The sequence below is a fragment of the Pseudophryne corroboree genome, chromosome 7 (genome assembly GCF_028390025.1).
Source record: "Pseudophryne corroboree isolate aPseCor3 chromosome 7, aPseCor3.hap2, whole genome shotgun sequence".
NCBI classification, from domain to species: Eukaryota; Metazoa; Chordata; class Amphibia; order Anura; family Myobatrachidae; genus Pseudophryne; species Pseudophryne corroboree.
The window spans coordinates 409,868,309-409,895,780 of NC_086450.1; the positions used below are offsets into that span (position 1 = coordinate 409,868,309).

The 27,472-nt window shown below is 47.2% G+C and overlaps 1 protein-coding gene across 1 annotated transcript in view; it reads right to left on the reverse strand.

The window, feature by feature from the left end:
• Positions 1-224: 224 nt before the first annotated feature.
• The window catches only part of LOC134945422 (uncharacterized), a 230,607-nt gene continuing 203,359 nt past the window's right edge, over positions 225-27,472 (reverse strand). The window contains exons 3-4 of the mRNA XM_063934686.1: positions 1,391-2,170; positions 225-412 (exon numbers count right to left, since the gene is read on the reverse strand). Of these exons, the coding sequence (XP_063790756.1) occupies positions 362-412; positions 1,391-2,170 (831 nt within the window). The 3' untranslated portion in view covers positions 225-361. The remainder of the gene's footprint in view (positions 413-1,390; positions 2,171-27,472) is intronic.

The window sequence follows — 27,472 nt, forward strand, 5'->3', positions numbered from 1 at the left end:
ACTGTGCCTGGCATAATGTTAAATAGCATAATTTTGAGTGGAGGTGTAGTGTGTGAATGTTTGTGTTTACATGTTTTTGAAAACAATAAGCTACTAACTGACATAATTTGTATGTAAATAATAAGCTTAATAATCGTAAGTTTGTTGTGTGTTTTTTTGTAAGTTAACCAATTTCTGCTTGGCAATATGCTGTTATTTTATTGCATTAAAAAACACAACAAGCGTTTAACTGTAAAATTGTATTTTTTATTATTTAACATAAATGTGTTTTTTTATTTTTTATATTTCAAAAATAAACAAAAAAATTAACAAAATTTATGTAGCCTTTCTATGTCGGCCAGCATGGCCTGCAAATGGGCCTTTAGGCTGCCCACGATGCCTGCCAGGCTTGTGGGTTCTCCAACTGCACCATCTGAAATGCAGAGTAAAAATAAAAATTACAAAATAACTCACATTACCTATTACACCAGCAAGCCACAAAGCACACTTTCATGGCAAAGGGAATACATCATGGATGTTTGAATGTAAAAACAGTAGCATACCAACACACAAGCATGCTCAGCAATGTTTGTGATTGTTAAATTAAAATGTGTAAAAGTGTACCACACCATGATGTACATTTACTAAGATGGGAGTTCTATTTAAGATGGGACGTTGCCCATAGTAACCAATCAGATTCCACATCTCTTCTAGGAGGTGCTAAATAACTGAGAAGTTGAATCTGATTGGTTGCTATGGGCAACATCCCATCTTGAATAAAACTCCCATCTTAGTACATGTAACCCCATGCTGGCCTTCATTCACATCTGGAGTGAAGCAGACTTGTCTTTTGTGGTGTTTGCCCTGCATCATCACACTGCATATCAACATCTTCAGAAGGCCAACATATCCTAGCATGCCCACACTCCCTGAAAGCCTGCCTTACTACATAAGGTCAAACAGGTTTTTAAAAATCAAATAATCATTTTGTGAGTGTAACTTTCACAACACAAATCATTGTGTCATCGTTAGCCTGGCTAACAAAGTGAAGCATGCAAGTTGAATGTGCAAATATTAGGAATACCCAGGCACAAGTGTAAAAGACAAACAACATAATAAACTCCACTCAGGTCTAACTGTTTCACTGACAACCTAGCACATATAAACCCTGTTGTCCTGGCAACCCTGTCGAGCTAATGAGTGTCGACCTAGAGTGGACAGCCTAAACATTGCACACATAGACACTGTACATCTAATGATACTCACATAAATGTACAAGCAACATCTATACCATGAAGAAGAACACAAACATTTTTCCTTGGGCCAAGATTGGCCACAGTACAACACTGCATGTATTGTAATTGTAAGTGTAAGTAGGTAACCAATACATTTTAAATGTTGAAAAACTTACTCTCATCTGCCACATGCGGACTCCCCGAAATATCCGCTGGGGCTTCTGCTGCCCATTCACTGGGTGGGGAAGGCGGCTGGATGGGGGAAGGAGGGTGGATGTGGGTAGGAGGCTGGATGGGGGTAGGAGGCTGGATGGGGGTAGGAGGCTGGATGGGGGAAGGAGGCTGGATTGGGGAAGGAGGAGGGATTGGGGAAGGAGGAGGGATTGGGGAGCTGTTTTCAGAGGGTGGGTCTGATTGAGAGGGGGAGGGGGGCAGAGAGGGTGTTTGGGCAACAGAGTGGGAGGGGGCCAGAGAGGGGGACTGGGAAAGAGAGGGGGAGTAGGCCAGAGTGGTTGTTTGGCCTTCAGAGGGGGAGGGGGACAGAGATGGGTATTGGTAAAGAGAGGGGGAGGGGGCCTGAGAAGGGCACTGGGAAGGAGAGGGGGATTGGGCAACAGAAGGGGAGGGGGCCTGAGAAGGGGACTGGGAAGGAGAGGGGGATTGGGCGACAGAAGGGGAGGGGGGCTGAGAAGGGGACTGGGAAGGAGAGGGGGATTGGGCGACAGAAGGGGAGGGGGCCTGAGAAGGGGACTGGGAAGGAGAGGGGGATTGGGCGACAGAAGGGGAGGGGGCCTGAGAAGGGGACTGGGAAGGAGAGGGGGATTGGGCGACAGAAGGGGAGGGGGGCTGAGAAGGGGACTGGGAAGGAGAGGGGGATTGGGCGACAGAAGGGGAGGGGGGCTGAGAAGGGGATTGGTTGGGGCTCCCAGCAGCAGCAGCTTGCCGTTGTGCTCGCCCTAGAATGACATATGTAATATTTAGGTTGTAGCATGAAAAATTATAACAACAGCATTTTTCTATTACACTGTTCTGTCCCATGTTAAAGACACAGGGGTAACATTAATAGTTTTTTTTAATTTTAAAACTGGTGATGTTGCCAATAGCAACCAATCAGATTATACGTAACTTTTATTAAGCTGCTTCTAGAATATAATAGATTGAATCTGATTGGTTGCTATAGGCAACATCACCAGTTCTAAAAACCTCCCACCTTATTAAATTTACCCCACTGAGCAAGTTATTGGGTTCAGTTGACAGCCTGTGTAGCAACTCTGTACAGCAACATGCACTTTTTCAGAAGCACCTTGCTACACAGTCAGTACTGCTTGCCCTAACCACACACACTGTCATGTTTATTCTACAATAGTTCATTGTCAGTGTGCAAATTTTCACACTATCACTTAGTGAAAATAGGCAAAGTTTATGCTAATAATCTGTGTTATTTAATGTAATATGAAACTTACTGCGCCTACGTATATCACGGATTTGTTGGCGGAGTTCCACCAACAGGTCCGGCGTGCGCCTGCGGAGGTCGCTCCAGCGCCTCTCCAGCTGGATGATGGTCCTCCTGCTTCGGGCGCGGGTTCGCAATAAGCGGCAGACCTCCGCGTAGGCCTCGCGCTTTACCCTATTTGGGATAAAGGGCCCTACGCGGCCTACGCGGCGGTCCATTACCGCTACCAACACGCGCAGCTCGCGGTGTGTAAATGCTGCTGCGCGCATGATGGCAATGGCGTTTTCCATATATGGGCTTATATTTATAGTGTGTGGTGGCATGTGATTGGTTGTAATTGTATGGTGTCATCTGTAATAAACTTTATTGATATGTGTACATTAATGTGCAGGACAGTTTGTACAGTTCGCATGGGCGGAGATTCGCACCCGCGGACACACACACACACACACATATCATTAAGATATGGCTGCAATTCATAAACATGTAAGTCTACATATATATATATATATATATATATATATTTATATATATATATATATATATATATAGGAAAGGAAAGCAGCGGCACTCTCAGGTTTTCGATTCAAAGTAAACTGGACACAGTGGTCTCTGGTTCAAATTTCAACGTTTCGATACTTTACTATCGTCATCAGGATAAGAACATAGTGAACAAAAAACATTTAAATAGCCACTCACCCCACCTCGTGTAGACGGACCATCATCGCGGGCACCGGGTCCAGTGACGACACTGCATAGCGTCGGTGCCCGCGATGATGGTCCGTCTACACGAGGTGGGGTGAGTGGCTATTTAAATGTTTTTTGTTCACTATGTTCTTATCCTGATGACGATAGTAAAGTATCAAAACGTTGAAATTTGAACCAGAGACCACTGTGTCCAGTTTACTTTGAATCGAAAACCTGAGAGTGCCGCTGCTTTCCTTTCCTACATTTGGTTGCCAAACCTATACAGAAGGCACCTAGGTGTTTATTCATGTGGTTGGAGTGAGTGCCGGCTGTCCACATCCATATATATATTTAAAACAACACACACATTTTTTTCACCCTATTTTTGGGCTTAGAAAAAACACAACTAAGTGTAACCATCTGTTTACTCACTACATTTTGCTGGAACAAACAGCTACAGAAAGTCACAAATTTTGGGATTTTTCGGATCAGATGGTGTGTCATTTTTATGGTAAACAGATGCACAAGCCAAACAGAAAAATTAAAAAAAAAAAAGTTATTGTTTAAATTCAAAACTACAAAAGTAAATTTTTATTAAAAAAAAACCCATTGTATACAACAATCTTACACAACATACATGATAAGGAGAACATTAGATAAAATCTGTACTGAAACAATATAAAATACTCGCAAAACTCACTCAGAAATGTGCTCACTCAGAAATGTCCACCTTGCTTCAGTAATTTTCTGCATACACCCACACACACACAGGCTGCATGCAGGGCATTTATATAGCCAGTACAACAATTACTGGACCAATTTGCATAATTTACACCTGCGCAGATTTCCGCACCGGAAAACACACGCAGCTATAAATAGCTAGACACTCGTGCATACACACATGCCACCAGCAACATGGCTACTCGTGAGCAGATGGCAGCAGAGATGGACAAGGTGCACCAGCAGATGGCTGCTTTAACACATCGAAGCCTAGCGCTGCGGAGGCAGATGCTTGACTTTGCCAATGCTGAGTTAGAAATAGCAGGACCCAGTACTATACAAACTCCATCTTCTGATACCCAGGAGTTAGGAGTGAATCCCCTGCCAGACATAGATAGTGGGGAAACTGAGGGTGATTCCGGACTAGCAGCTCAAACACAAACTACACAAGCAGCTAGTGAAGAGGAAGATGGTGAGGAAGGACAGGACGATAGCTCACAGGCTACATCCAAAAAAAAGAAAAGACAGCCCGCCTTCACTAAGAGGGAGTTACGGGTTTTGGTCACACAGGCCATGGAAAAAATACATCGAGGACCCAAAAACATGGGTGCTGCATCCATAGATAGAATTTGGAGGGACATCACTGATTCTGTTAATGAAGTCGGCTCAATAGTCCGCACCTCGCAGGAAGTTCGAAGACGGTAAGTGTATATTGACAAACCATTTTCTGAGCCAAGTATTCTTACAAACTTAGCTAGATGTGATGTTGCCTATAGCAACCAAATACATAACATGTGTACTATCAATTAAAGCAGGTATTCATAAGTTTTATGTCCCTTGCCCCTATTTTTTAACACATATGTAGTTGGGCCGACTTCAAATTCCGCCTGAAGGGCAAGAGGTCTGCGGAGTGGAATGCCTCGAGGGCAACAGGGGGAAGTCCACCTGCCACTGTGGAGTACACAGATCTTGAGGAGATGGCGATGGACTGTGTGAGGTGTCTCATATGGACACGGACCTGCCTGAAATACTCCATGCACATGACTTGCCAGGTAAGTTTACACACATATTCCTAAAGAATTTTTTTTTTGTTCCAAAAGTCTCATATTGTTTTTTTCTACTCTTTTTCCACTCATTCTTCTATTTGCTTTGAACATAACACAGCACAGGTGGGTGAGCAGGTAGAGTCACAGGAGGGTTATGTGGCTGAGGCTGAGGTGGGGGGACCTAGTGTCTATGCCAGTGTGGGACCACACATTCCATGTGTCCAGATACCAACTGGCCCCCCCACCCAACCCTCTGCTATCCCGGAAATCCTGTCTGAAATAGCCAGGTATGGTGAGAGCCTGAATGCTTTTCAGGACAGGATGCTCCGGGAGGTAAGCCAGATACCTGTCTGGCTCACTGAGCACAGAAACAGTGTGGAGCAAGGTGTAGCCCAACTCTGCCAAGGTCTGGCAGAGATCAGGCAGGGCCAAGATCAACTCGCCTCCTCCTTCCAACAACTTGCCAATTCGATTCGGCAAGGGCTCCAGGACATCGCTGTCTCCCTTACCCACAGTGGCAGAGAGCCAGCCACATCGGCTCCCTCCCCTCCCCCTGCCCAGGAAGAACATCCCAATGGGCAGGGCCCTCGAAGGTCGCTCCGCAGACCGAGCCATGAAGAACTACATCAGGCGGGGGAAAAAAAGAGAAAGTGATGTCTCTCCAGATGGGCAGCACCCATGTTTTACATGTTGCCTCAATGTATTTTTTAATTTTGGCTTCTGTGGCCAGAATGTACAACTCCCTCAAAGTGAAAGGTTTTCTTTAAATTGTAGCCTGTGAGTTATTTTGGCCTACACCTGAGCCATCTTCCTCTTCCTAGCGTGCTGTGTATGTTTGTGTTTGTGTGTTGGTTCCGGAATCTACCTCAGTTCCCCTAAAAGTTTAGTCTGGCTGGGGGTTCACTTAGTTAATTTAAAACATCATATTTTGTCAGAAGATGGGGTTACCATAATACTGGGTTCTGCTATGTGCATTTTGCCACTGCCATCTGCTTGCTGCTATGTCCATCTCTGTATGTGATGCTCATTTGTAGCCATGTTGTGTTGGTGATTTTATATTTTTTTTAAAGTAAAAAAAAATTACATTACAATTGTTTGTGTGTTTTATTAAAGGTTATGCACTCAGGAAAACTGTGCCCTGTAAACTTGAACATGGCATATTGACATTTGTGGAACAAGGGAACAATCAGAATATTGAGACAAACATTGCATATTCTAATTTAAAATCTGTATGCCTTGCACAACACTTAATTGGCCATATAAAAAAAACAAAAAATAATTAGGAACTTGGGTTACTAGGGGCAACATGCCATAGTATTAGATATGGACACATATTCCCACAAAAAAAAAAAAAACATATTAAGTCATATTAAATGTAGGCTGAATTATGTTGCTCATGTTATTTGGTATGTACAAAGGAATATGTCTATGTCGAGAAGATTTAGCTGATGTAGTTTATAAGTTGGTTTAGTCACATTTGATAGTATTAAACAAATAATTAAAACATGCATTTAACATCAAAGTATTTATATTTGTCCAAAAAATACAGTGCATTATTTGTGAGTGTGTCAGATTTATACGTGGTAACAATACAAATGTTAAGTGGCCACATAATTGCTGTTTGTAGTATTTTGTAAGAGCAGTGTTTGGCGAGTAATTGCTCAACAGGTGAATTCAGTTGCTAATTAATTGCTAATTAGAGCAGACACACACTTGTAACAGTACTTCGCAAGTGCTGAGTAGCTGCAGACTTACTCTTCGGCTGCGTCAGGATAGCGAACATTTGTTATGTACTTTTACCATAAGATACGCCTACTGCTGGTTGCATACTCCCACACTAGCCGCCCACTTTCACGCCCATTTCGTTGGATTGCAAAGCCGTGCCTCTGCCATGCCTCCGTCACTCCCTGTTTTCGGTTATGTATTACGAGCAGATTTTCGGTTAGTAATTTTGCACAAGCGTCGTATCGCTCGCTTTGCGCATGCGTATTTCCGCTTTCGCGCATGCGCAGTTTGAGATTTTTTGCCGTTTGCGATGCGATGAACTGCTGCGAACAACTCGGAATGAGGGCCATGGTTTTGCCCAACTGCTAACAAATTTGCTGCTGCGATCAACTGTGAATTACCCCCAAGATGCGATCAAGCTCACATAGAGGATCCCATCGCAAAGTGACTGACAGGAAGTCAGCATTTGGGGTGGTAAAGGGGGTGGCTAACTGTACACAGGCGTGTCAGTTCTGTTCAATCACCTTTCCGTGCACGTGTATAAATCACCCATTGTGACCTGTGTATCTGCTGGAGAGCCCTGTGTCTAGGAGACTTGCTCAGCCTACAACTGCTCAGACTCACTCAGGGTGGACTGTGATGCAATTGTGAATGGTAAAAGATTGCAGCAACAATCACGTTAACAACCACAACTGAATCAGGCCTTTGGGGTAACTGTCCATATTTTAGGCATTTTCCATGTCCTTAATAGTTACACTAACATATTTACACAGAGAGATTTTTCTCTCTACACAACCACACCACTGTCTGCAGTTTGTCTCTCTGCTTGTTCATCCACTAAGAATGTTTTTTTGTATCTTGTCCTCTTGGTCTACACAGCAGTTGACCTTTGGCAAGTATAGGCAGGTATAGGTAAGTATAGTACCCCTCCCATTACCTATAGCTCCAGGGTGGGTTAGATTTAGACTGCGGGTGGGGAGAGGTTAGGGTTAGGCCATAGGTAGAGTGGGTTGGGATTAGGCACCCCCGGGGGTGGTTAGGGTGCAGGGGAGGGAGGGTTAGGTTTAGGCAGCGGGGATGGAGGTTAGGATTAGGCACTTCTGCGGTTAAAGTCAGGCACAAAGGGGGGAGGTTAGTGTTAGGCTGTGGACAGGGAGGGTTAAGGGGGTGGGGAGAAGGGAAAACACCCCTTTACTCACCCCCAGAGGCGACGGAATGTGTGGGGCAAGGGAGCAGCTCGCCCCCCCAAACATGAGAGGCGCCGGCCAATGTACACAGAAGGAGCGATGTGCAGTCAGTTTAAAAACCGCACATCACAACCTCCATGCAGCGCAGGAACTAGGCAATGGTGCTCCCCCACCCCTAACTCCTAGCAGAGCAGTGCCAAACTGCCGAGAATTGTGGGGTTTTTTGGGGCATGGCCTAATGCCGAGGAGTGTCCGCCTCCTGTGCTGCTGTCTAATCAGGGCAGATACAATAGTGTCTCTCTCAAGCCATCTCTCTCCCTAATGCTATCTCCTCTCGCTCCCTAACACTCTCTCTCTTCCTAACACACTCTCTCTCTCCTCTATTTCTCTCCCTAACACTCTTTCCTCTCTCTCTCCCTAACACTCTCTCCTCTCTCTCTTCATAGCGCTCTCTTTCCTCTCTCCCTAACACTATCTCTTCCCCCTCTCTCCCTAACACTGTCACCTCTCTCTCCCTCTCTCCCTAACACTCTCTCCTCTCTCTCTCTCTCCCTAACAACTCTCTCCTTTCTCTCTAGCTAACACTCTCTCCCCCTCTCTCTCTCCTCTCTCTCCCTAACACTCTTCTCTCTCTTCCTAACACTCTTACCTCTCTCTCTCTCCCTAACACTCTCTCTTCCCCCTCCCTAATTCTCTCACACCTCTCTCTCTCTCTCTCTCTCTCTCTCTCTCTCTCTCTCTCCATAACTCTCCTCTCTCCCTATCACTCTTGCTCATCTCTCTCTCTCTCCCTAACACTCTCTCTCCTCTCTCTCTTCCTAACACTCTCTCTCCTCTATCTCTCTCCCTAACAGTCTCTTTCCTCTCTCTCTCCCTAACACTCTCTCCTCTCTCTCTTCCTAATGCTCTCTTTCCTCTCTCCCTAACACTCTCTCTTCCCCGTCTCTCCCTAACACTGTCACCTCTCTCTCCCTAACACTCTCTCCTCTCTCTCTCCCTAACACTCTCCCTCCCCTCTCTCTCTCCCTAACAACTCTCTCCTTTCTCTCTAGCTAACACTCTCTCCCCCCTCTCACTCTCTTCTCTCTATTCCTAACACTCTTTCCTCTCTCTCTCTCTCTCTCTCTCTCTCTCTCTCTCTCTCTCTCTCTCCCCCTAACACTCTCTCTTCCCCCCTCCCTAATTCTCTCACACCTCTCTCTCTCCTCTCTCCCTATCACTCTTGCTCATCTCTCTCCCTAACACTCTCTCTCCTATCTCTCTTCCTAACACTCTCTCTCCTCTATCTCTCTCCCTAACACTCTCTTTCCTCTCTCTCTCTCTCTTTCCCTAACACTTTCTCCTCTCTCTCTCCCCCAATGCTCTCTTTCCTCTCTCCCTAATACTCTCTCTTCCCCCTCTCTCCCTAACACTGTCACCTCTCTCTCTCTCCCTAACACTCTCTCCTCTCTCTCTTTCTCCCCCTAACACTCTCCCTCCCCTCTCTCCCTAACACTCTCTCCTCTCTCTCTCTCTCTCTCTCTCTCTCTCTCACTCTCCCCCTCTCTCTCTAACACTCTCTCTTCTCTCTCTTCCTAACAATCTCTCTCCTCTCTCTCTCTCTCTCTCTCTCTCTCTCCCTAACACTCTCTCTTCCCCCTCTCTCCCTAATTCTCACACCTCTCTCTCTCTCCATAACACTCTCTCCTCTCTCCCTATCACTCTTGCTCATCTCTCTCTCTCTCTCTCTCTCTCTCCCTAACACTCTCTCTCCTCTCTCTTCCTAACACTCTCTCTCCTCTATCTCTCTCCTTTACACTCTCTTTCCTCTCTCTCTCTCCCTAACACTCTCTCCTCTCTCTCTCTCCCTAACACTCTTTCCTCTCTCCCTAACACTCTCTTCCCCCTCTCTCCCTAACACTGTCACCTCTCTCTCTCCCTAACACTCTCTCTCTCCCTAACACTCTCCCTCCCCTCTCTCTCCCTAACACTCTCTCTCTCCACTCTCTCTCCCTAACACTCTCCCCCTCTCTCCTCTCTCTCCCTAACACTCTCTCTCTTCTCTCTCTCCCTAACACTCTCTCTCTTCTCTCTCTCTCCCTAACACTTTCTCTTCCCCCTCTCTCCCTAATTCTCCCTCAACTCTCTCTCTCTCTCTCTCTCTCTCTCTCTCTCTCTCTCTCCATAACACTCTCTCTCCTCTCTCCCTATCACTCTTGCTCATCTCTCTCTATCCCTAATATTGTCTCTTCTCTCCCTAATACTCTTTCTCTCCTCTCTATCTCCCTAACACTCTCTCTCTCCTCTCTCCCTAACACTCTCTCCTCTCTCTCTCCCTAACACTCTCTTTTCTCTCTCCCTAGCATTCTCTCTCCTCTCTCTCCTTGACACTGTTTCTCTCTCTACCTGACACTGTCCATTTCTCTTCCTCACTCTCCCTGACACTTAGTCTCTCTCTCCCTCTTTCTTTCCCTGACAGTCTCCCTCTCTCTTCCCACCTCCTCCCCACCATGGTGCTGCCTCCATTTTGTTCCCATAGTACGGCCTTCTCCTCCCTGGTGGCTCCGCCCCCAGGGGGCGCAAAATGAGGATCTATCTTTCCCCCGATCCCAAGGATCCCTCTCCAGGAAAGAACTGCATAATGTAGCCCACGGGCTACAAACGCCATTTAGAAATGGCATTAGCTGCCGGGCCAAGCTCAGAAATGCTTTGCATTCTGGAGCTTGGTGAGTTTTGCAGTTTACCAACTGCCATAGAATCTTTTGGTGGCTGCCTTTGTGATCACAATAGGAGGAATGCAATAGATATCGCCAATATCCATTGCAGTCCCCAATACATATATTCAGGACCTGTTTAATATTTGTGGGCAGTCTCCAAAACTGACTGTTTTCAGAGACATCTTGCAAATATTATTTGTTAAATATTCTTCATAATAAACTTTTTATATTGTTGCATAAATTAAAAAATGTTTTATGTATTCATTGACTGAGTCTCCGTTCTTTATTGCATGCTAATTTCACAAGGTCCGCAAATTATTACTCTACTGTCCTGCTGGTGCTCCTGACCTGCTGTATAGCAGTGAGACATATATTTTATATACAGCACTCTTGGGGAGATGTATCAAGCCATAGAGAGAGATAAAGTGGAGATGTCCAAAGCACCCAACCGTCTGTCATTTATCTAGCACAGAACATGAAATGATACCTGTAGTTAGAAACATCATTTACTTTGGGCAAATACCCAACTTTATCTCTCTCCGCGGCTTGATACATCTCCTGGAAAATATCATGTCTCCATTTACTTAATTAACAAGTTAAATTAATAATTGACAATGTATTTTTCTTGGAAACAGGGCAAGAAATTCCCAGTATAAGATAATGTTAAAAAGGGTTTCAATCTTCTGCTAACTTTCTAATGGCTTGTCAATACCCCCCTGGTAGATTTACTTTGATTTATCATTCACGTTTCTTCCATGCCAGTCAGGGGCAGATTGAGAACTTAACGTTGCCCTGGAAATATATGAAAAGTGGCCTCATGTAGGTTGGAGTAAGTCAGCTATAAGCGGGGCCCAACACAAACTGGGGGTTAGCAAATTGTTAGCATTAGCCACAATGGTAGTAAGCAAGGCCAATGCAGCATGGTAGGCAGTCACAGCACCAGCAGAAGGATCCTGTCACAGTAGGTGGAGATCACACCAGTGGGTGAGGTATTACACTGGTAGGCAGTCACAGCACCAGCAGAAGGATCCTGTCACAGTAGGTGGAGATCACACCAGTGGGTGAGGTATTACACTGGTAGGCAGTCACAGCACCAGCAGAAGGATCCTGTCACAGTAGGTGGAGATCACACCAGTGGGTGAGGTATTACACTGGTAGGCAGTCACAGCACCAGCAGAAGGATCCTGTCACAGTAGGTGGAGATCACACCAGTGGGTGAGGTATTACACTGGTAGGCAGTCACAGCACCAGCAGAAGGATCCTGTCACAGAAGGTGGAGATCACACCAGTGGGTGAGGTATTACACTGGTAGGCAGTCACAGCACCAGCAGAAGGATCCTGTCACAGGAGGTGGAGATCACACCAGTCGGTGAGGTATTACACTGGTAAGCAGTCACAACACCAGCAGAAGGATCCTGTCACAGGAGGTGGAGATCACACCAGTGGGTGAGGTATTACACTGGTAGGCAGTCACAGCACCAGCAGAAGGATCCTGTCACAGGAGGTGGAGATCACACCAGTGGGTGAGGTATTGCACTGGTAGGCAGTCACAGCACCAGCAGAAGGATCCTGTCACAGTAGGTGGAGATCACACCAGTGGGCGAGGTATTGCACTGGTAGGCAGTCACAGCACCAGCAGAAGGATCCAGTCACAGGAGGTGGAGATCACACCAGTGGGTGAGGTATTGCACTGGTAGGCAGTCACAGCACCAGCAGAAGGATCCTGTCACAGGAGGTGGAGATCACACCAGTGGGTGAGGTATTACACTGGTAGGCAGTCACAGCACCAGCAGAAGAATCCTGTCACAGAAGGTGGAGGTCACACCAGTGGGTGAGGTATTGCACTGGTAGGCAGTCACAGCACCAGCAGAAGGATCCTGTCACAGGAGGTGGAGATCACACCAGTGGGTGAGGTATTACACTGGTAGGCAGTCACAGCACCAGCAGAAGGATCCTGTCACAGTAGGTGGAGATCACACCAGTGGGTGAGGTATTGCACTGGTAGGCAGTACACCAGGGTGAGGAGTACACACATTAAATTATTACTTCTACTTAATCCAACAGTAGGGAATTCCAAAGATTAGCACCGACTTGGTAAAAGGTCATTATAAAATAGATCATTCTTACTGGGGTCTCATCCATTGCTAAACACCCACTGCTCTCACATTTTTCGTTGCAGTGTAAAAAATAAATAAATCACAATGCCTCTGTCTACCATTGCAGTGAGAGATATTCAATACAAGGAGCATCCCAGTGACCACCATACAATGCCCAAGAAGCATCCCAGTGACCACCATACAATGCCCATAGCAACCAACCAGGTTCTAGCTATCATTTTGTAGAATATATTTGATAAATGATAGCTAGAAGCTCATTGGTTGCTATGGACAACAAACTCTTTAGAAGGTTTTCTACATCTCTCCCTTGAGTATTGCCGCAATGCGTATGGTAGTGCCCAGATCTCAGGTTTTCTCCCCTCCATGTTCTAATGCCGGTAGGACAAGATGTGCTGTTGGAGCTCCTAAACTGGCATGGCCCTGTCCAGCTCAGATTAGGCCAAAGAGAAAATAAAAAGTCAAGTTACAGAACAGTGTTATTAGCTAATATGGGGAGATATTGGTTACACATATAGGGCCTGATTCTGAGATTTACATAAATCTCTGATGTTTAATTATCTGCGCATGAGCGAGCACCACACTGCACACGCGCAGATCTGGTCCCGCAACAGATTCAAGGTTACTCGATGTCCTATGTGTACGCAGATGATCCCGTGCCGCCCCTTCAGATGCAGCAGCACATTACAGAATCCTGGGCTACTTTTTTACTTAATAGTTAATACACCTCATGTAGCTTTTGCATAATTCTGCACAACTGAAGAGGTGCCATTAGCGTTCACCTCTGAATCAGCCCCATAATTATATAGAGGCAGGGGCTTAACTAGAACTTTGTGGGCCCCATAGCAACATTTTTAAGGGTCCCCCCCAACTCAGGTCTCCAGAGAGAGAATGACAGCAGGGACATAAAGACAGAGAGAGAGTGACGGCAGGGACACAAAGAAAGGGTTCCGGCAAAGATATAGGGACAAAGATACTGTAGGCAGCAGGGATTTAGGGACAGAAAGAGGCAGCAGGAGCATAGAAACAGATAGAGAGGCAGCAGCGACATAGAGACAGATAGAGGGTCAGCAGGGACTTAGTAAGATGCAGTGTGGACGAAGAGAGAGGCAGCAGGGATGTAGGAACAGATAGAGGCAGCAGAAACATAGAGACAGAGAGAGTGGCAGCAGGGACACAGAGACAAAGAGAGTGGCAGCAGGGACACACAGAGAGAGTGCGGGCAAAGACTGAGTAAGGCAGCAGGGGCGTAGGGACAGAAAGAGAGGCAGCAGGGGTGAAGAAACAGAAAGACAGCAGGGGCATAGGGACAGAAAGAGAGGCAGCAGGGGTGAAAAAACAGAGAGAGAGAGGCAATAGGGATGTAGGGACAGATAGAGAGGTAATTGCAACATGCAATAAAAGAAAAAAAACGGGGGGAAAATGAATAAATGAACAATGTCAGCAATTCTGCATATATAATAAATGCCCAGATAAAATACATATAAAATCCCAAGTTTAAAGGAAGCAATGACAGGCCGCTTCTGTTGCCATAACAGCATGCACGCATCTATCCCGAATTCGGAAATACAGAGTGCCCGACACGTCACCAAGACAGCAGGCGGGGAGGAAATGAAGCAGTCACAGTGCCATCTCCATGAGAATGGAAAAGCAGTGATGGAGATTACGGAAGCATAAAAGATGGCAGCAGATAGACGCCGGGCCAGAACATGTGACCAATATCAAGTGACATCAGTGTTAATAGAAAAACACACTGTTGCCCTGGAGATGGGAACTGTTTATGGTCACATGATTTAGAGGAGATCTATGATTGGAGAGAGACCAGCCTCAGCAGTTATGTATTTTTTAGTAGAGGGAAGTGAAGGTGTTGGATATTACAGGTATATAAGGATTGTTTGGATGGACTAGCAACACTCATTACCTTGAAAAAGACCCCAGAGGGGGTTGAAAGTTGAAACGCGTTAGCGGGTATCAGGCAACTGGAGAGTGCAAGGAGGCCATTACCTTAAGGAGCGGAGTGCCTGCAAGTCTACCCGGAATACCGCATGATGATATATCATCCTCCCTATGCCTTTTTGGAACTGATTAAAACCCAGTTCCAAGATTTCTGGTAATTTGTAATCACTGCCTGACTGATCCCATTCTTGAGTGCTGTATAAATGTACCTTTGGACTTATTTTATTGTGTGATGTGTCCTTTTTTATCACAAAAAAAATGTATTATGCTATGTGTTTTCTCTCTTTCTTGCATGTACTGAAAAAATATGAGACATCATTGAAAGAGGCATTTTGCACAGTACTGATGAAATTTCTATTGGGAAAAAAATGAGGATTTTGGATTCTATGTTTTAAAGGGACAGTACACGTCATAAAGGAAAGTGACCATATTTGATCCTAGCGCCATCTAAGGAATGACTCACTATTTACATTTCATTTCTCAAGAGAAAGTATGCCTTTTTGCAAATGACTCAAAGGTATGCAACAGGGTAGACACACCGGGAGGGGTTTGTAGGAGGATCTAGGCAGACTGGTCAAGAATGTGGCAACTACAGTTTAATACCAAATCATGCACTTGAGTCTCATTAGCACAAAGGCTAAATAAATAATTAACAGCACTATAATGGAAACTACTGAGGAGGATTGGGACCAATTGGGACTAATATATATCAGGTTGAGTATCCCTTATCCAAAATGTTTGGAATCAGAAGCATTTTGGATAATGGATTATTCCGTATTTCGGAATATTTAAAAATGTTTGCCCCCATTAAAATGCCAGATACAAGTAATGCCCCCAGTATAGTGCCCCTGCCATCTTCACCCAATCACCTACCCCCTGCCACATTCACCCATTCACCTTCCCCCTCACCCAGTCACCTGCCACCAGGGCCGCCATCAGGGGGGTGCTGGGCGCACAGCAGTCCTGGGCCCGGTCTCTCTGACAGAGAGGAGACGGCCCGGGCAGCGCATGCCGCTGTCTGCCCACCCCCGCCGCCCCTCCATCCACCGATGTGCTCCGTCCGTCCTCCGCTGTGCACCATCCACCCGCAGTTAGGGTTGCCACCTCATCCCTTCAATTCTGGACACATTAATTACACAGGTTCTGTGGCAGATTAAAACCAGATGAAATGGAGTCTTGAAGTCAGCCAGCCTCAGAACCAGTGTAATTAATATGTGTCCAGAATTAAAGGGATGAAGTGGCAACCTACCAGCAGTGCTCTATTGAAAATGTCCCTCCCAAGATGGTCGTGCTAAGAGTGTACATCTGCATCTCTCTTCCACCAGCATAGTATTAGAAGCCTCAGCATGATAGCACCTCTTGATATCTTTAGTAATAGGATGTGCAGTCCAGGTACCCCCATTTTTCCACTATACAGGTTGAGTATACCATATCCAAAATGCTTGGGACCAGAGGTATTTTGGATATGGGATTTTTCCGTATTTTGGAATAATTGCATACCATAGGGAGATATCATGGTGATGGGACCTAAGTCTAAGCACAGAATGCACTTATGTTTCATATACACCTTATACACACAGCCTGAAGGTCATTTTAGTCAATATTTTTAATAACTTTGTGCATTAAACAATGTGTGTGTACATTCACACAATTCATTTATGTTTCACATACACCTTATATACACAGCCTGAAGGTCATTTAATACAATATTTTTAATAACTTTGTGTATTAAACATCGTTTGTGTACACTGAGCCATCAGAAAACAAAGGTTTCACTATCTCAGTCTCACTCAAAAAATTCCGTATTTCGGAATATTCCGTATTTCGGAATATTTGGATATGGGATACTCAACCTGTATTTGTGTATATATTGTACACTGGAAGGCAAGGCTTCCTTCCTCTAGTATTGGCACTCCTCCCATTCACCGTCAGGTGTTTTAATTAGTTGGGTTCCTGCATTTCAGATCACACATTGATAAGGCCCTATTTAGAGGTAAGTCCTGAATAAATTTATAGAATGTGATAGTATTAGGAATGTTAGGGACCCATGTGATGAAGTCACCAGGCCGCAGTACATGTGCCCGCATATTTGCGCAAATGTGTGCTAAGAACTTCAATTATACTCCATGTTAATTGTGAGGGTTTATTTAAATTATTTTTACTATCAGTGTTCTTAGTGCTAAGAGTGTGCATCTGCATCTCTCTTCCTCCAGCATAGTATTAGAAGCCTCAGCATGACAGCACCTCTTGATATCTTTAGTAATAGGATGTGCAGTCTAGGACCCCTATTTTTCCACATATTAATTACACAGGTTCTGTGGCAGATTAAATCCAGGTGAATTGGAGTCTTGAAGTCAGCCAGCCACAGAACCTGTGTAATTAATATGTGTCCAGAATTAAAGGGATGAGGTGACAACCCTACCCACAGCGCTCTATTGAAAATGTCCCTCCCAAGATGGTCGCCGCCTCAGAGGAGACAGTTATTAAAGATACTAGAGGAGGCCTCATAACTGTCTACTCTGAGGTGGCAGCCATTTTTGAAGGGTTGTTTTCAGTAGTTTGAAAGCAGGCAGGTGCGAACAGCGCTGTAGCCCCCCGCCTGGACATTAGAGTACTTGCATCTAGGTGAGGAGAGCGGCCACCGGCTCTGTCCTTCCAGCAGCGCGATCTGCCCCAAGCTCCAGCCAGCACAGACAGTATGGTCAGGTCAGCAAGACAGAGGAGCTCAGAGCGCAGAGACACCCTGCCCCCGCTCAATGGCTGCCCCAACAGAAGGTCAGCACCCTACTGTGATAATGGCACTACTGTATTTTCTCCTACATCTGTGTGTTGTGTGAGTGTGTACAGTGTGCCGCTGTGTGAGTGTGTGTGTACAGTGTGCTGCTGTGTGAGTGTGTGTGTACAGTGTGCTGCTGTGTGAGTGTGTGTGTACAGTGTGCTGCTGTGTGAGTGTGTGTGTACAGTGTGCTGCTGTGTGTGTGTGTGTGTGTGTGTGTGTGTGTGTGTACAGTGTGCTGCTGTGTGAGTGTGTGTGTACAGTGTGCTGCTGTGTGTGTGTGTGTGTGTGTGTGTGTGTGTGTGTGTGTGTGTGTGTGTACAGTGTGCTGCTGTGTGAGTGTGTGTGTACAGTGTGCTGCTGTGTGAGTGTGTGTATACAGTGTGCTGCTGTGTGAGTGTGTGTGTACAGTGTGCTGCTGTGTGAGTGTGTGTACAGTGTGCTGCTGTGTGACAGGGACACCACTGGGTTGCCAGGAGAGGGGCCCGGTGATATAAGAGGCCGGGCAGGTGAGCAGAGCAGCATCGTGCTGCAGGTGAGATGCTGGGCGGGAGGTGATGGAGTCGCTCCCCTGCTCACTGCTCTCACTGGCCGTGCTATGTGTGCTGCTGGCCTGTGCCGGGAGCCTCCTCCTCAGCCTCAGTCTGCTGTCCCTGCTCCAGCCCACTCCCATCCTCACTGTCTACTGATGTCCGGAGCCCGTTCCTGCCCGCAGTGCTGCTACTGCTGCTGCCGCTGGGTGGTGGCGGCTGCTGAGCCGGCCCCTGGTCCTCCTATGGAGCTCGTTCGAGGTGGGCTACATCCTGGAGCGGGGGCCAGAGCCAGATGAACACCTCTAACCTGGTTAGCTTTCTGGCTCAATTTCCTGCCAATGAACCACATAAGGACCCCTGGCCAGGGGCCGCATGCAGCCCGTGGGCCGCACGTTTAACACTACTGCTGTATAGTTATTAGCGACAGAAGGGGTGGGGGTAGGAGACAGGGACGGTCAGGAGATGCTGGGTTTCAAAAAGGGGGGAACCTGCAAGTGAAAGTAATTAAAACAGGTAATTGACAAGTGCCGCCAACAGCGCCCCCTACCTTGCAGCGCTATGTGCAGTGCCCCCTCCGCACACACCTAGTTACGGCCCTGGTGATACATGGTATGTTTATCTGTCCATCAGCAGTGGTGCTCTTATCTCTGAAATCATATCATATTATTTATATTAAACCAGAGGAGGTTACAGTGGAAATATCCTGTTTCTCTGACTTCCGTAATGGCAGGGGCTAGAGACGTGCTTGTACATTACACATCATTCTACGGTGTACGTGGTGGCTTCCATATGTAAACAGCTTGTTGCAATATTGTTCTGATACATGTAGTGACACAGCTAACACAGGATACTGCCTAAGTAGCTTTATACCTTTGGATTTATACTTATATTAGGTATTTGTCTAAAAATAGATATGCATTTTCCATGTGCACATTGAGGGCCTAATTCAGACCTGATCACAGCAGCAAATTTGCTAATGGACAAAACCGTGGGGCTAATTCAGACCTGATCGGTGCTGTGCGAACAATCAGGCCTGAACTGCGCATGCGCCGGCGCTGCAGTGCGCCGGCACATGCCAGACAGCCGATGGCTGTCTTTAGCTAGCGATCGCCTCTGCCTGATTGACAGGCAGAGACGGTCGATAGGCTGGAGGGAGCAAACAGCGCGTTAAGCCGCTGTTTAAGGGGCGCGGTCCGTCCAATGCAGGCGTGATCAGACCGTGCCGGGGCGGGACGCTGCATGACGTCACACGCAGCTGCTGCAACCCGGACAGCAACGAGCAGCTCCCGGCCAGCGCGCAGCAGCTGCGCTGGCTGGGAGCTACTCCTGAAGTTGGGAAGGACAAGCCGGCACCTGCAGGCATGGAGGGACACTGCTGCTACCCGGGCCCGCTCTCAAGGGTAAGCTGTGGGGCTGCAGGGGGAGCAGAGGAAGAGGCTGGAGCTACGAGGGGGTTGTGCAGGCAGGTGTGTGTGTGTGTGTGTGTGTGTGTGTGGAGGGGTGTAGTGTGTGTGTTTGTGTGTGTCTATAGGACAGTGTGTGTCTGAGGGGCAGTGTGTGTGTGTATATGTGTGTGGCTTTGGGGCAGTGTATAGTGGCTACGGGGCAGTGTGTTGGTGTCTAAGAGGCAGTGTGTGTGTGTGGCTATGAGGCAGTGTGTGTGTGGCTATGAGGAGGTGTGTTAGATAATATTGTGCTCTGTACATGTCTCCTCATCCATAGGATCTCATGAGCGCATCCTCTAGTGTTCATCCCTCTAGTGTCTGTGTCTCAGGGAGGCGGCACCCAACACTGAGCTCCTCCATCTTAAGGCCAGTACACACTGGCCAATATATCGGCCGTTCTATTGAACGGCCAACATATCGCGGGTCCGTCGGCCAGTGTGCACGGGCGATATGTCTGTGAACTCCGTCGTTCACAGACATATCGCGTCGGCCCTGCAGCACAGCCGACGGCAAATATATCTACCAATATATTGGCTCATCGCTGTGTGCGTACAGGTGACCAGCCGACAGCCCGTACACAAGCTGCGGCAGCCGGCGGTGATTGACAGCTGAACTGGGCGGGCGTGTGTACACGCCCACCCAGTTCATGACGTCAGTCCCCTACGGATCGGGCAGTGTGTATGCACAGCACACTGCCCGATCCGTCCATAGATATATCTGCAGATATATCTATCAGTGTGTACCCACCATTAGAGAGCTGTGTGAGAGAGAGACTTCAGCATTTCTCCGTGTGCTACATGTACCGCACTGCCGGAGCTAAAGACAGAGCCGGGCGGTGCATTCCTTCTTCACAGCGATAGTCAGACTGCACGGACGTGCAGTCCTCCATCCCTTACCACCGGAGCCATACCCCGCAGTCATACCGCAGCCACATATGTTATACTGATAGGTACCGCTAATACACTGTGTTACACTGTCTGCTATAAGGGGCCAATTGTCTACTATTACAGGCTACAGCATATCTAAGTCTCCTGTGTGTACCTCAAATAAACCTGCTTGCTGTTAACTCTTTGAGTGTGTGGATTAACGTAACTACATCAGGCACCGCAATACTCTGCCAACAATGTGTGTGGCTATGTTGCAGTTTATAGTGGCTATGGGGCAGTGTGTGGGTATCAATGAGGCAGTGGGTGTGCGTAAGTGTGTGTGTCTGTGGGTCAGTGTGTGTATATGTGTGCGGCTATGGGCAGTGTGTGTATATGTGTGTGGCAATGGGGCAGGGTGTATATGTGTGTGGCTATGGGGCAGTGTATAGTGGTTATGGGGCAGTGTGTGGGTGTCTATGTGGCAGTGTGCGTGCATAAGTGTGTGTGTGGATATGGGGCAGTGTGTGTGTGTGTGTGTGTGTGTGTGTGTGTGTGCGCGGTTATGGGGCAGTGTATAGTGGCTATAGGGCAGTGTGTGTATATATGTGTGTGGTTATGGGGCAGTGTATAGTGGCTATATATGTGTGTGGTTATGGGGCAGTGTACAGTAGCTATGGGGCAGTGTGTGGGTGTCTATGTGGCAGTGTGCGTGCATAAGTGTGTGTGTGGCTATGGGGCAGTGTGTGTGTGTGTGTGTGTGTGTGTGCGCGGTTATGGGGCAGTGTATAGTGGCTATAGGGCAGTGTGTGTATATATGTGTGTGGTTATGGGGCAGTGTACAGTAGCTATGGGGCAGTGTGTGGGTGTCTATGTGGCAGTGTGCGTGCATAAGTGTGTGTGTGGCTATGGGGCAGTGTGTGTGTGTGTGTGTGTGTGTGTGCGCGGTTATGGGGCAGTGTATAGTGGCTATAGGGCAGTGTGTGTATATATGTGTGTGGTTATGGGGCAGTGTACAGTAGCTATGGGGCAGTGTGTGGGTGTCTATGTGGCAGTGTGCGTGCATAAGTGTGTGTGTGGCTATGGGGCAGTGTGTGTGTGTGTGTGTGTGTGTGTGTGTGTGTGCGCGGTTATGGGGCAGTGTATAGTGGCTATAGGGCAGTGTGTGTATATATGTGTGTGGTTATGGGGCAGTGTATAGTGGCTATAGGGCAGTGTGTGTATATATGTGTGTGGTTATGGGGCAGTGTACAGTAGCTATGGGGCAGTGTGTCTGTGAGGGGGGCGGAATGCCTATTTTGACAGTACCAGGCCCCATCCTTTCTGATGGCAGCCCTGATTACAGCACTATCATTACTACTGTATTAGTATTTATCATACCTTTTTCTAGATACCTCCGTTTGTCCTTATAGAATATTTGCTAAACCTCTCCCTATTAGTAACACCTGATAAGCAGCAGGACCACATGAGAAGTGATCTCATTCTAGGCAATTAGTGCAGCCATTATTTATATGTGTCCCAGATTTCCCAATTGATGGTGATACTAATAGAAGCCATACGCTGCAGAATCGCAGTATGTTTTCTCTAGTTCCATGCCTTCCCTCACTACAACATATAAAGTCTGGGTTAATAATGGCATCTGGTCGTACCCAATGGTCAGAGAAGGTGTCTGCAGGAATTTTAGAGCAATAGAGCTCAGGACTGTGACATGTGAGCAGAGACTTTGATTCCAGTGGTTGTCATGGTAACTGTGTCTGAATGGAAGAATTGCGCTAAGGGAATAGATTCTTCTGCTGGGTTGTCAATCTTAGTATGCCATGAGCTGTTATCTGGAGTCATACGCGTTGGCAATAGTTTTCCAGCTTAAATACTCATACTGTGAATATGGCAGCACTGGATGAACATACTCGACATATACGTTTTATACGTTTTATAAAAACAAATGAGAGCAACAGGCGCCTCTTAGTAAAATAAACCAGTGAAACGTGGAAATAAATTTAAGGGGATACCAAAAACACACGTCCCATGTGATTAACCCAAAAGATTGACTTGGGTATAACTTGTTGGTTAACTGTGATCTGCCGATAGGTGCAGCAAATCTCAGACTCCAAATGTCTTAGGAGCTCCAAAGCAAATAGAGGTTATCTGAAGAACTGGACTGTAGCCAGAAGAAAGGAAAGATCCCACACTGGAGAGCTGTCTCAACGCGTTTCGCACATCTAATGTGTTCTGAACTTCATCATGAGGAAGTCCTTACTATACTTAACATACTTGCTAAATCCTCACATTACCACCCAATTACACCCCTTCATGTACAAACTGAGATGCATACAACTCGGAATCGCTCATACATGTGTATACTCTTTTACGGAGCTTGTGCAGTGCAAAAATAGGATTTTAATACCTACCGGTAAATCCTTTTCTCCTAGTCCGTAGAGGATGCTGGGAACTCCAAAGGGACGATGGGGTATAGACGGGATCTGCAGGAGACATGGGCACACCAAAAGACTTTGACTGGGTGTTAACTGGCTCCTCCCTCTATGCCCCTCCTCCAGACCTCAGTTATAGGAACTGTGCCCAGGGAGACGGACATTTCGAGGAAAAGGATTTTTGTTAAACCAAGGGTGAGATACATACCAGCTCACACCACAAACACACCATACAACTGGATTACCAAGAAAACCAGATAACAGTATGAATGAAAAAAACAGCAACAAGCTGAACATGACCGATACACAACCTCCGTGTAACCGAAACCAACAAGTAACAATACAACTGCAAGTAACAGTACGCACTGGGATGGGCGCCCAGCATCCTCTACGGACTAGGAGAAAAGGATTTACCGGTAAGTATTAAAATCCTATTTTCTCTTACGTCCTGGAGGATGCTGGGGACTCCAAAAGGACCATGGGGTCTATACCAAAGCTCCAGACCGGGCGGGAGAGTGCGGACGACTCTGCAGCACCGATTGAGCAAACATGAGGTCCTCATCAGCCAGGGTATCAAACTTGTAGAATTTAGCAAAAGTGTTTGAACCCGACCACGTAGCTGCTCGGCAAAGCTGAAGTGCCGAGACCCCTCGGGCAGCCGCCCAAGATGAGCCCACTTTCCTGGTAGAATGGGCCTTCACCGACTTCGGCAACGGCAATCCAGCCATAGAATGAGCGTGCTGAATCGTATTACAAATCCAGCGCGCAATAGTCTGCTTGGAAGCAGCATTTCCAATCTTGTTGGAAGCATACAGGACAAACAGAGCCTCAGTTTTCCTCACAAGAGCCGTTCTGGCGACATAAATCTTCAACGCTCTTACAACGAGAGATTTTGGCACCGCCACGGCATCCGTAGCCACAGGCACCACAATAGGTTGATTTATGTGAAACGAAGAAACCACCTTCGGCAGAAATTGTTGATGAGTCCTCAATTCCGCTCTATCCACATGGAAAATCAAATATGGGTTCTTGTGAGACAAAGCCGCCAATTCCGACACCCGTCTGGCGGACACCAAGGCCAAAAGCATGACCACTTTCCAAGTGAGAAACCTCAACTCGACCTTTTGCAAAGGTTCAAACCAGTGAGACATAAGAAATTGTAACACCACGTCAAGATCCCACGGTGCCACGGGTGGCACAAACGGAGGATGGATATGCAGCACTCCCTTCACGAAAGTCTGAACTTCAGGAAGGGTGGCCAATTCTTTTTGAAAGAAAATAGACAAAGCCGAAATCTGCACTTTGATGGAACCTAATTTTAGGCCTGCATCCACACCTACCTGCAAAAAATGGAGGAAACGACCCAGCTGAAACTCCTCCGCAGGAGCTTTCCTGGCTTCACACCACGACACATATTTTCTCCAAATACGGTGATAATGCTTCGTCGTGACCTCCTTTCTAGCCTTAAGGAGAGTGGGAATGACTTCCCCGGGAATTTTGTGTTCAACCTCCACGCCGTCAAACGCAGCCGCTGTAAGTCCTGAAATACGCATGGCCCCTGCAGTAACAGGTCCTCTCTGAGAGGAAGCGGCCAAGGATCTGCTATGAGCAATTCCTGAAGATCCGGATACCAGGCCCTCCGTGGCCAATCTGGAACAACGAGTACTGACGGAACTCTTGTTTATCTTATGATCCTCAACACTTTCAGAATGAGAGGAAGTGGAGGGAACACATATACCGACTGAAACACCCACGGAGTTACCAGGGCGTCCACTGCACTGGCTTGGGGGTCCCTTGACCTGGAACAGTACCTCGGAAACTTCTTGTTGAGGCAAGACGCCATCATGTCTATTTGAGAAATTCCCCAACGCCTTGACACTTCTGCAAATACCTCTTGATGAAGAGCCCACTCTCCCGGATGGAGATCGTGTCTGCTGAGGAAGTCTGCTTCCCAGTTGTCCACGCCCGGAAGGAAGACTGCTGACAGAGCGCTCACGAGCTTCTCCGCCCAGCGGAGAACTCTTGTGGCCATCGCCGCTCTGCTCCTTGTTCCGCCCTGACGGTTTACGTACGCTACCGCTGTTACGTTGTCCGACTGAATCAGGACAGGTAGACCTCGAAGAAGGTGTTCCGCTTGCAGAAGGCCGTTGTAAATGGCTCTGAACTCCAGAACGTTTATGTGGAGACAAGTTTCCTGGCTTGACCATTTTTCCTGGAAACTTCTTCCTAGCGTGACTGCTCCCCAGCCTCGGAGACTTGCATCCGTGGTCAGCAGGACCCAATCCTGGATTCCGAACCTGCGTCCCTCTAGAAGGTGAGAACTTTGCAGCCACCACAGGAGAGAAATTCTGGTCCTGGAAGATAGACTTATTTTCCGGTGCAAGTGCAGGTGAGACCCGGACCATTTGTCCAGCAGGTCCCACTGAAACACCCTTGCATGAAACCTGCCAAACGGAATGGCTTCGTAAGCCGCAACCATCTTCCCTGGCACTCGAGTGCATTGATGAATTGACACTCTTGCCGGTTTCAGAATCTCCTTGACCATGCATTGGATTTCCAGAGCCTTTTCCGCTGGAAGAAACACTCTTTGCAGTTCTGTGTCCAGGATCATGCCCAAGAAAGGCAGCCGAGTTGTCGGAATCAACTGAGATTTTGGCAAATTTAGAATCCAACCATGATGTTGCAGAACCGTCAGGGAGAGTTCCACATTTCTTAGCAACTGCTCCTTCGATCTCGGCTTTATCAGGAGATCGTCCAATTACGGGATAATTGTGACACCTTGCTTGCGTAGGAGCACCATCATTTCCACCATCACTTTGGTGAAGACCCTCGGCGCCGTGGAAAGCCCAAACGGCAACGTCTGAAATTGGTAATGATAATCCTGCACCGCAAATCTCAGGAAAGCCTGATGTGGAGGATATATCGGGACGTGTGAGTAGGCATCTTTTATGTCAACTGACGCCATAAAATTCCCCCTTCTAGACTGGAGATCACTGCCCTGAAGAGATTCCATTTTGAACTTGAAAGTTTTCAAATACAGATTGAGGGATTTTAGGTTCAGGATTGGTCTGACCGAGCCATCCGGCTTTGGTACGACAAAGAGGCTCGAATAAACCCTTCTCCCCGTTGGGACGGGGGTACTGGGACACACTGTTGACACAGCTTTTGTATTGCCGCACTCACTACTTCCCTTTCTGGGATAGAAACTGGCAAGGCTGATTGAAAAATCGGTGGGGGGGGGCAGCTCCTGAAACTCCAGTTTGTATCCTTGGGACACTATGTCTAACACCCAAGGAGTGAACCCAGACCTGACTGAAGAGTCTGAGACGCGCCCCCACTGGCACGGACTCCCGTGAGGGAGCCCCAGCGTCATGCGGTGGACTTGGCAGAAGCCGGGGAGGACTTTTGGTCCTGGGAGCCTGACGCAGTCGGCGCCCTTTTCCCCCTTCCTTCTGTTGTGCTGGAACATAAGGAAGAAAAGATGACTTACCCGCTGTAGCGGTAGACACCAGGTCAGCGAGGCTGTCACCAAACAAGACACTACCTTTATAAGGGAGAGCTTCCATAGCTTTCTTGGAGTCGGCATCAGCATTCCATTGATGAATCCACAGCGCTCTCCTGGCTGAGACAGCCATGGCATTGGCCCTTGATCCCAAGAGGCCAATATCCCTCGCCGCATTCTTTAGGTAAGCTGCAGCGTCCCTGATATAACCGAGAGTCAAAAGAACGTTATCCCTATCCAGGGTATCCATATCAGATGCCAAATTATCAGCCCACTTAGCAATAGCACTACTCACCCAAGCTGACGCCACGGCAGGTCTGAGGAGTGCACCCGTAGTGACATAAATAGCTTTTAATGTTGTTTCCTGCTTATGATCCACAGGATCCTTGTGGGCAGCAGTGTCGGGAGATGGAAGAGCCACCTTCTTGGACAGCCAGGAGAGGGCCTTGTCCACATTGGGAGATGACTCCCACTTTTCCCTGTCGTCAGAGGGGAAAAGATATGCCATAAAAATTCTCTTGGGAACCTGCCACCTTTTGTCAGGCGATTCCCAGGCTTTTTCACAAAGAGCATTCAGTTCATGAGAGGGGGGAAACGTCACCTCAGGCTTTTTCCCTTTATATAAACAAACCCTTGTATGTAAAACATCTTTAATTGCCACAATCATGTACTGAATACTCTTCACCACTCTTGGATATAAACTGGCCTCACTAAAGTCGACACTGGAATCAGAGTCCGTGTTGGTATCAGAATCCGCCATCTGGGAATCAGATTTATCCAGCCTCTTAGACAATAATGCCACATTTGCATTCAATGTACTTAACATGACCACCCAATCAGCAGTCGGCGGTGCCGACAGAGACACTCCCAAATCTTTATCTGCGCCCCCAGTAACCTCCTCCTCCCTCAGACATGTCGACACACCGTACCGATATACACACACCCACACTGGCAAAAGGCGACAGACCCACAGATAAGCCTGCTAGAGAGAACACAGAGGGAGTATACCAGCTCACACCCCAGCGCCCATATACTACAAAAAAAAAAATATGATCACTGCGCTGTTTGATAGCACCAAATAACTGTGCCCCCCCCCCCCCCATGTTTTGCTCCCTTTACTTGTCAA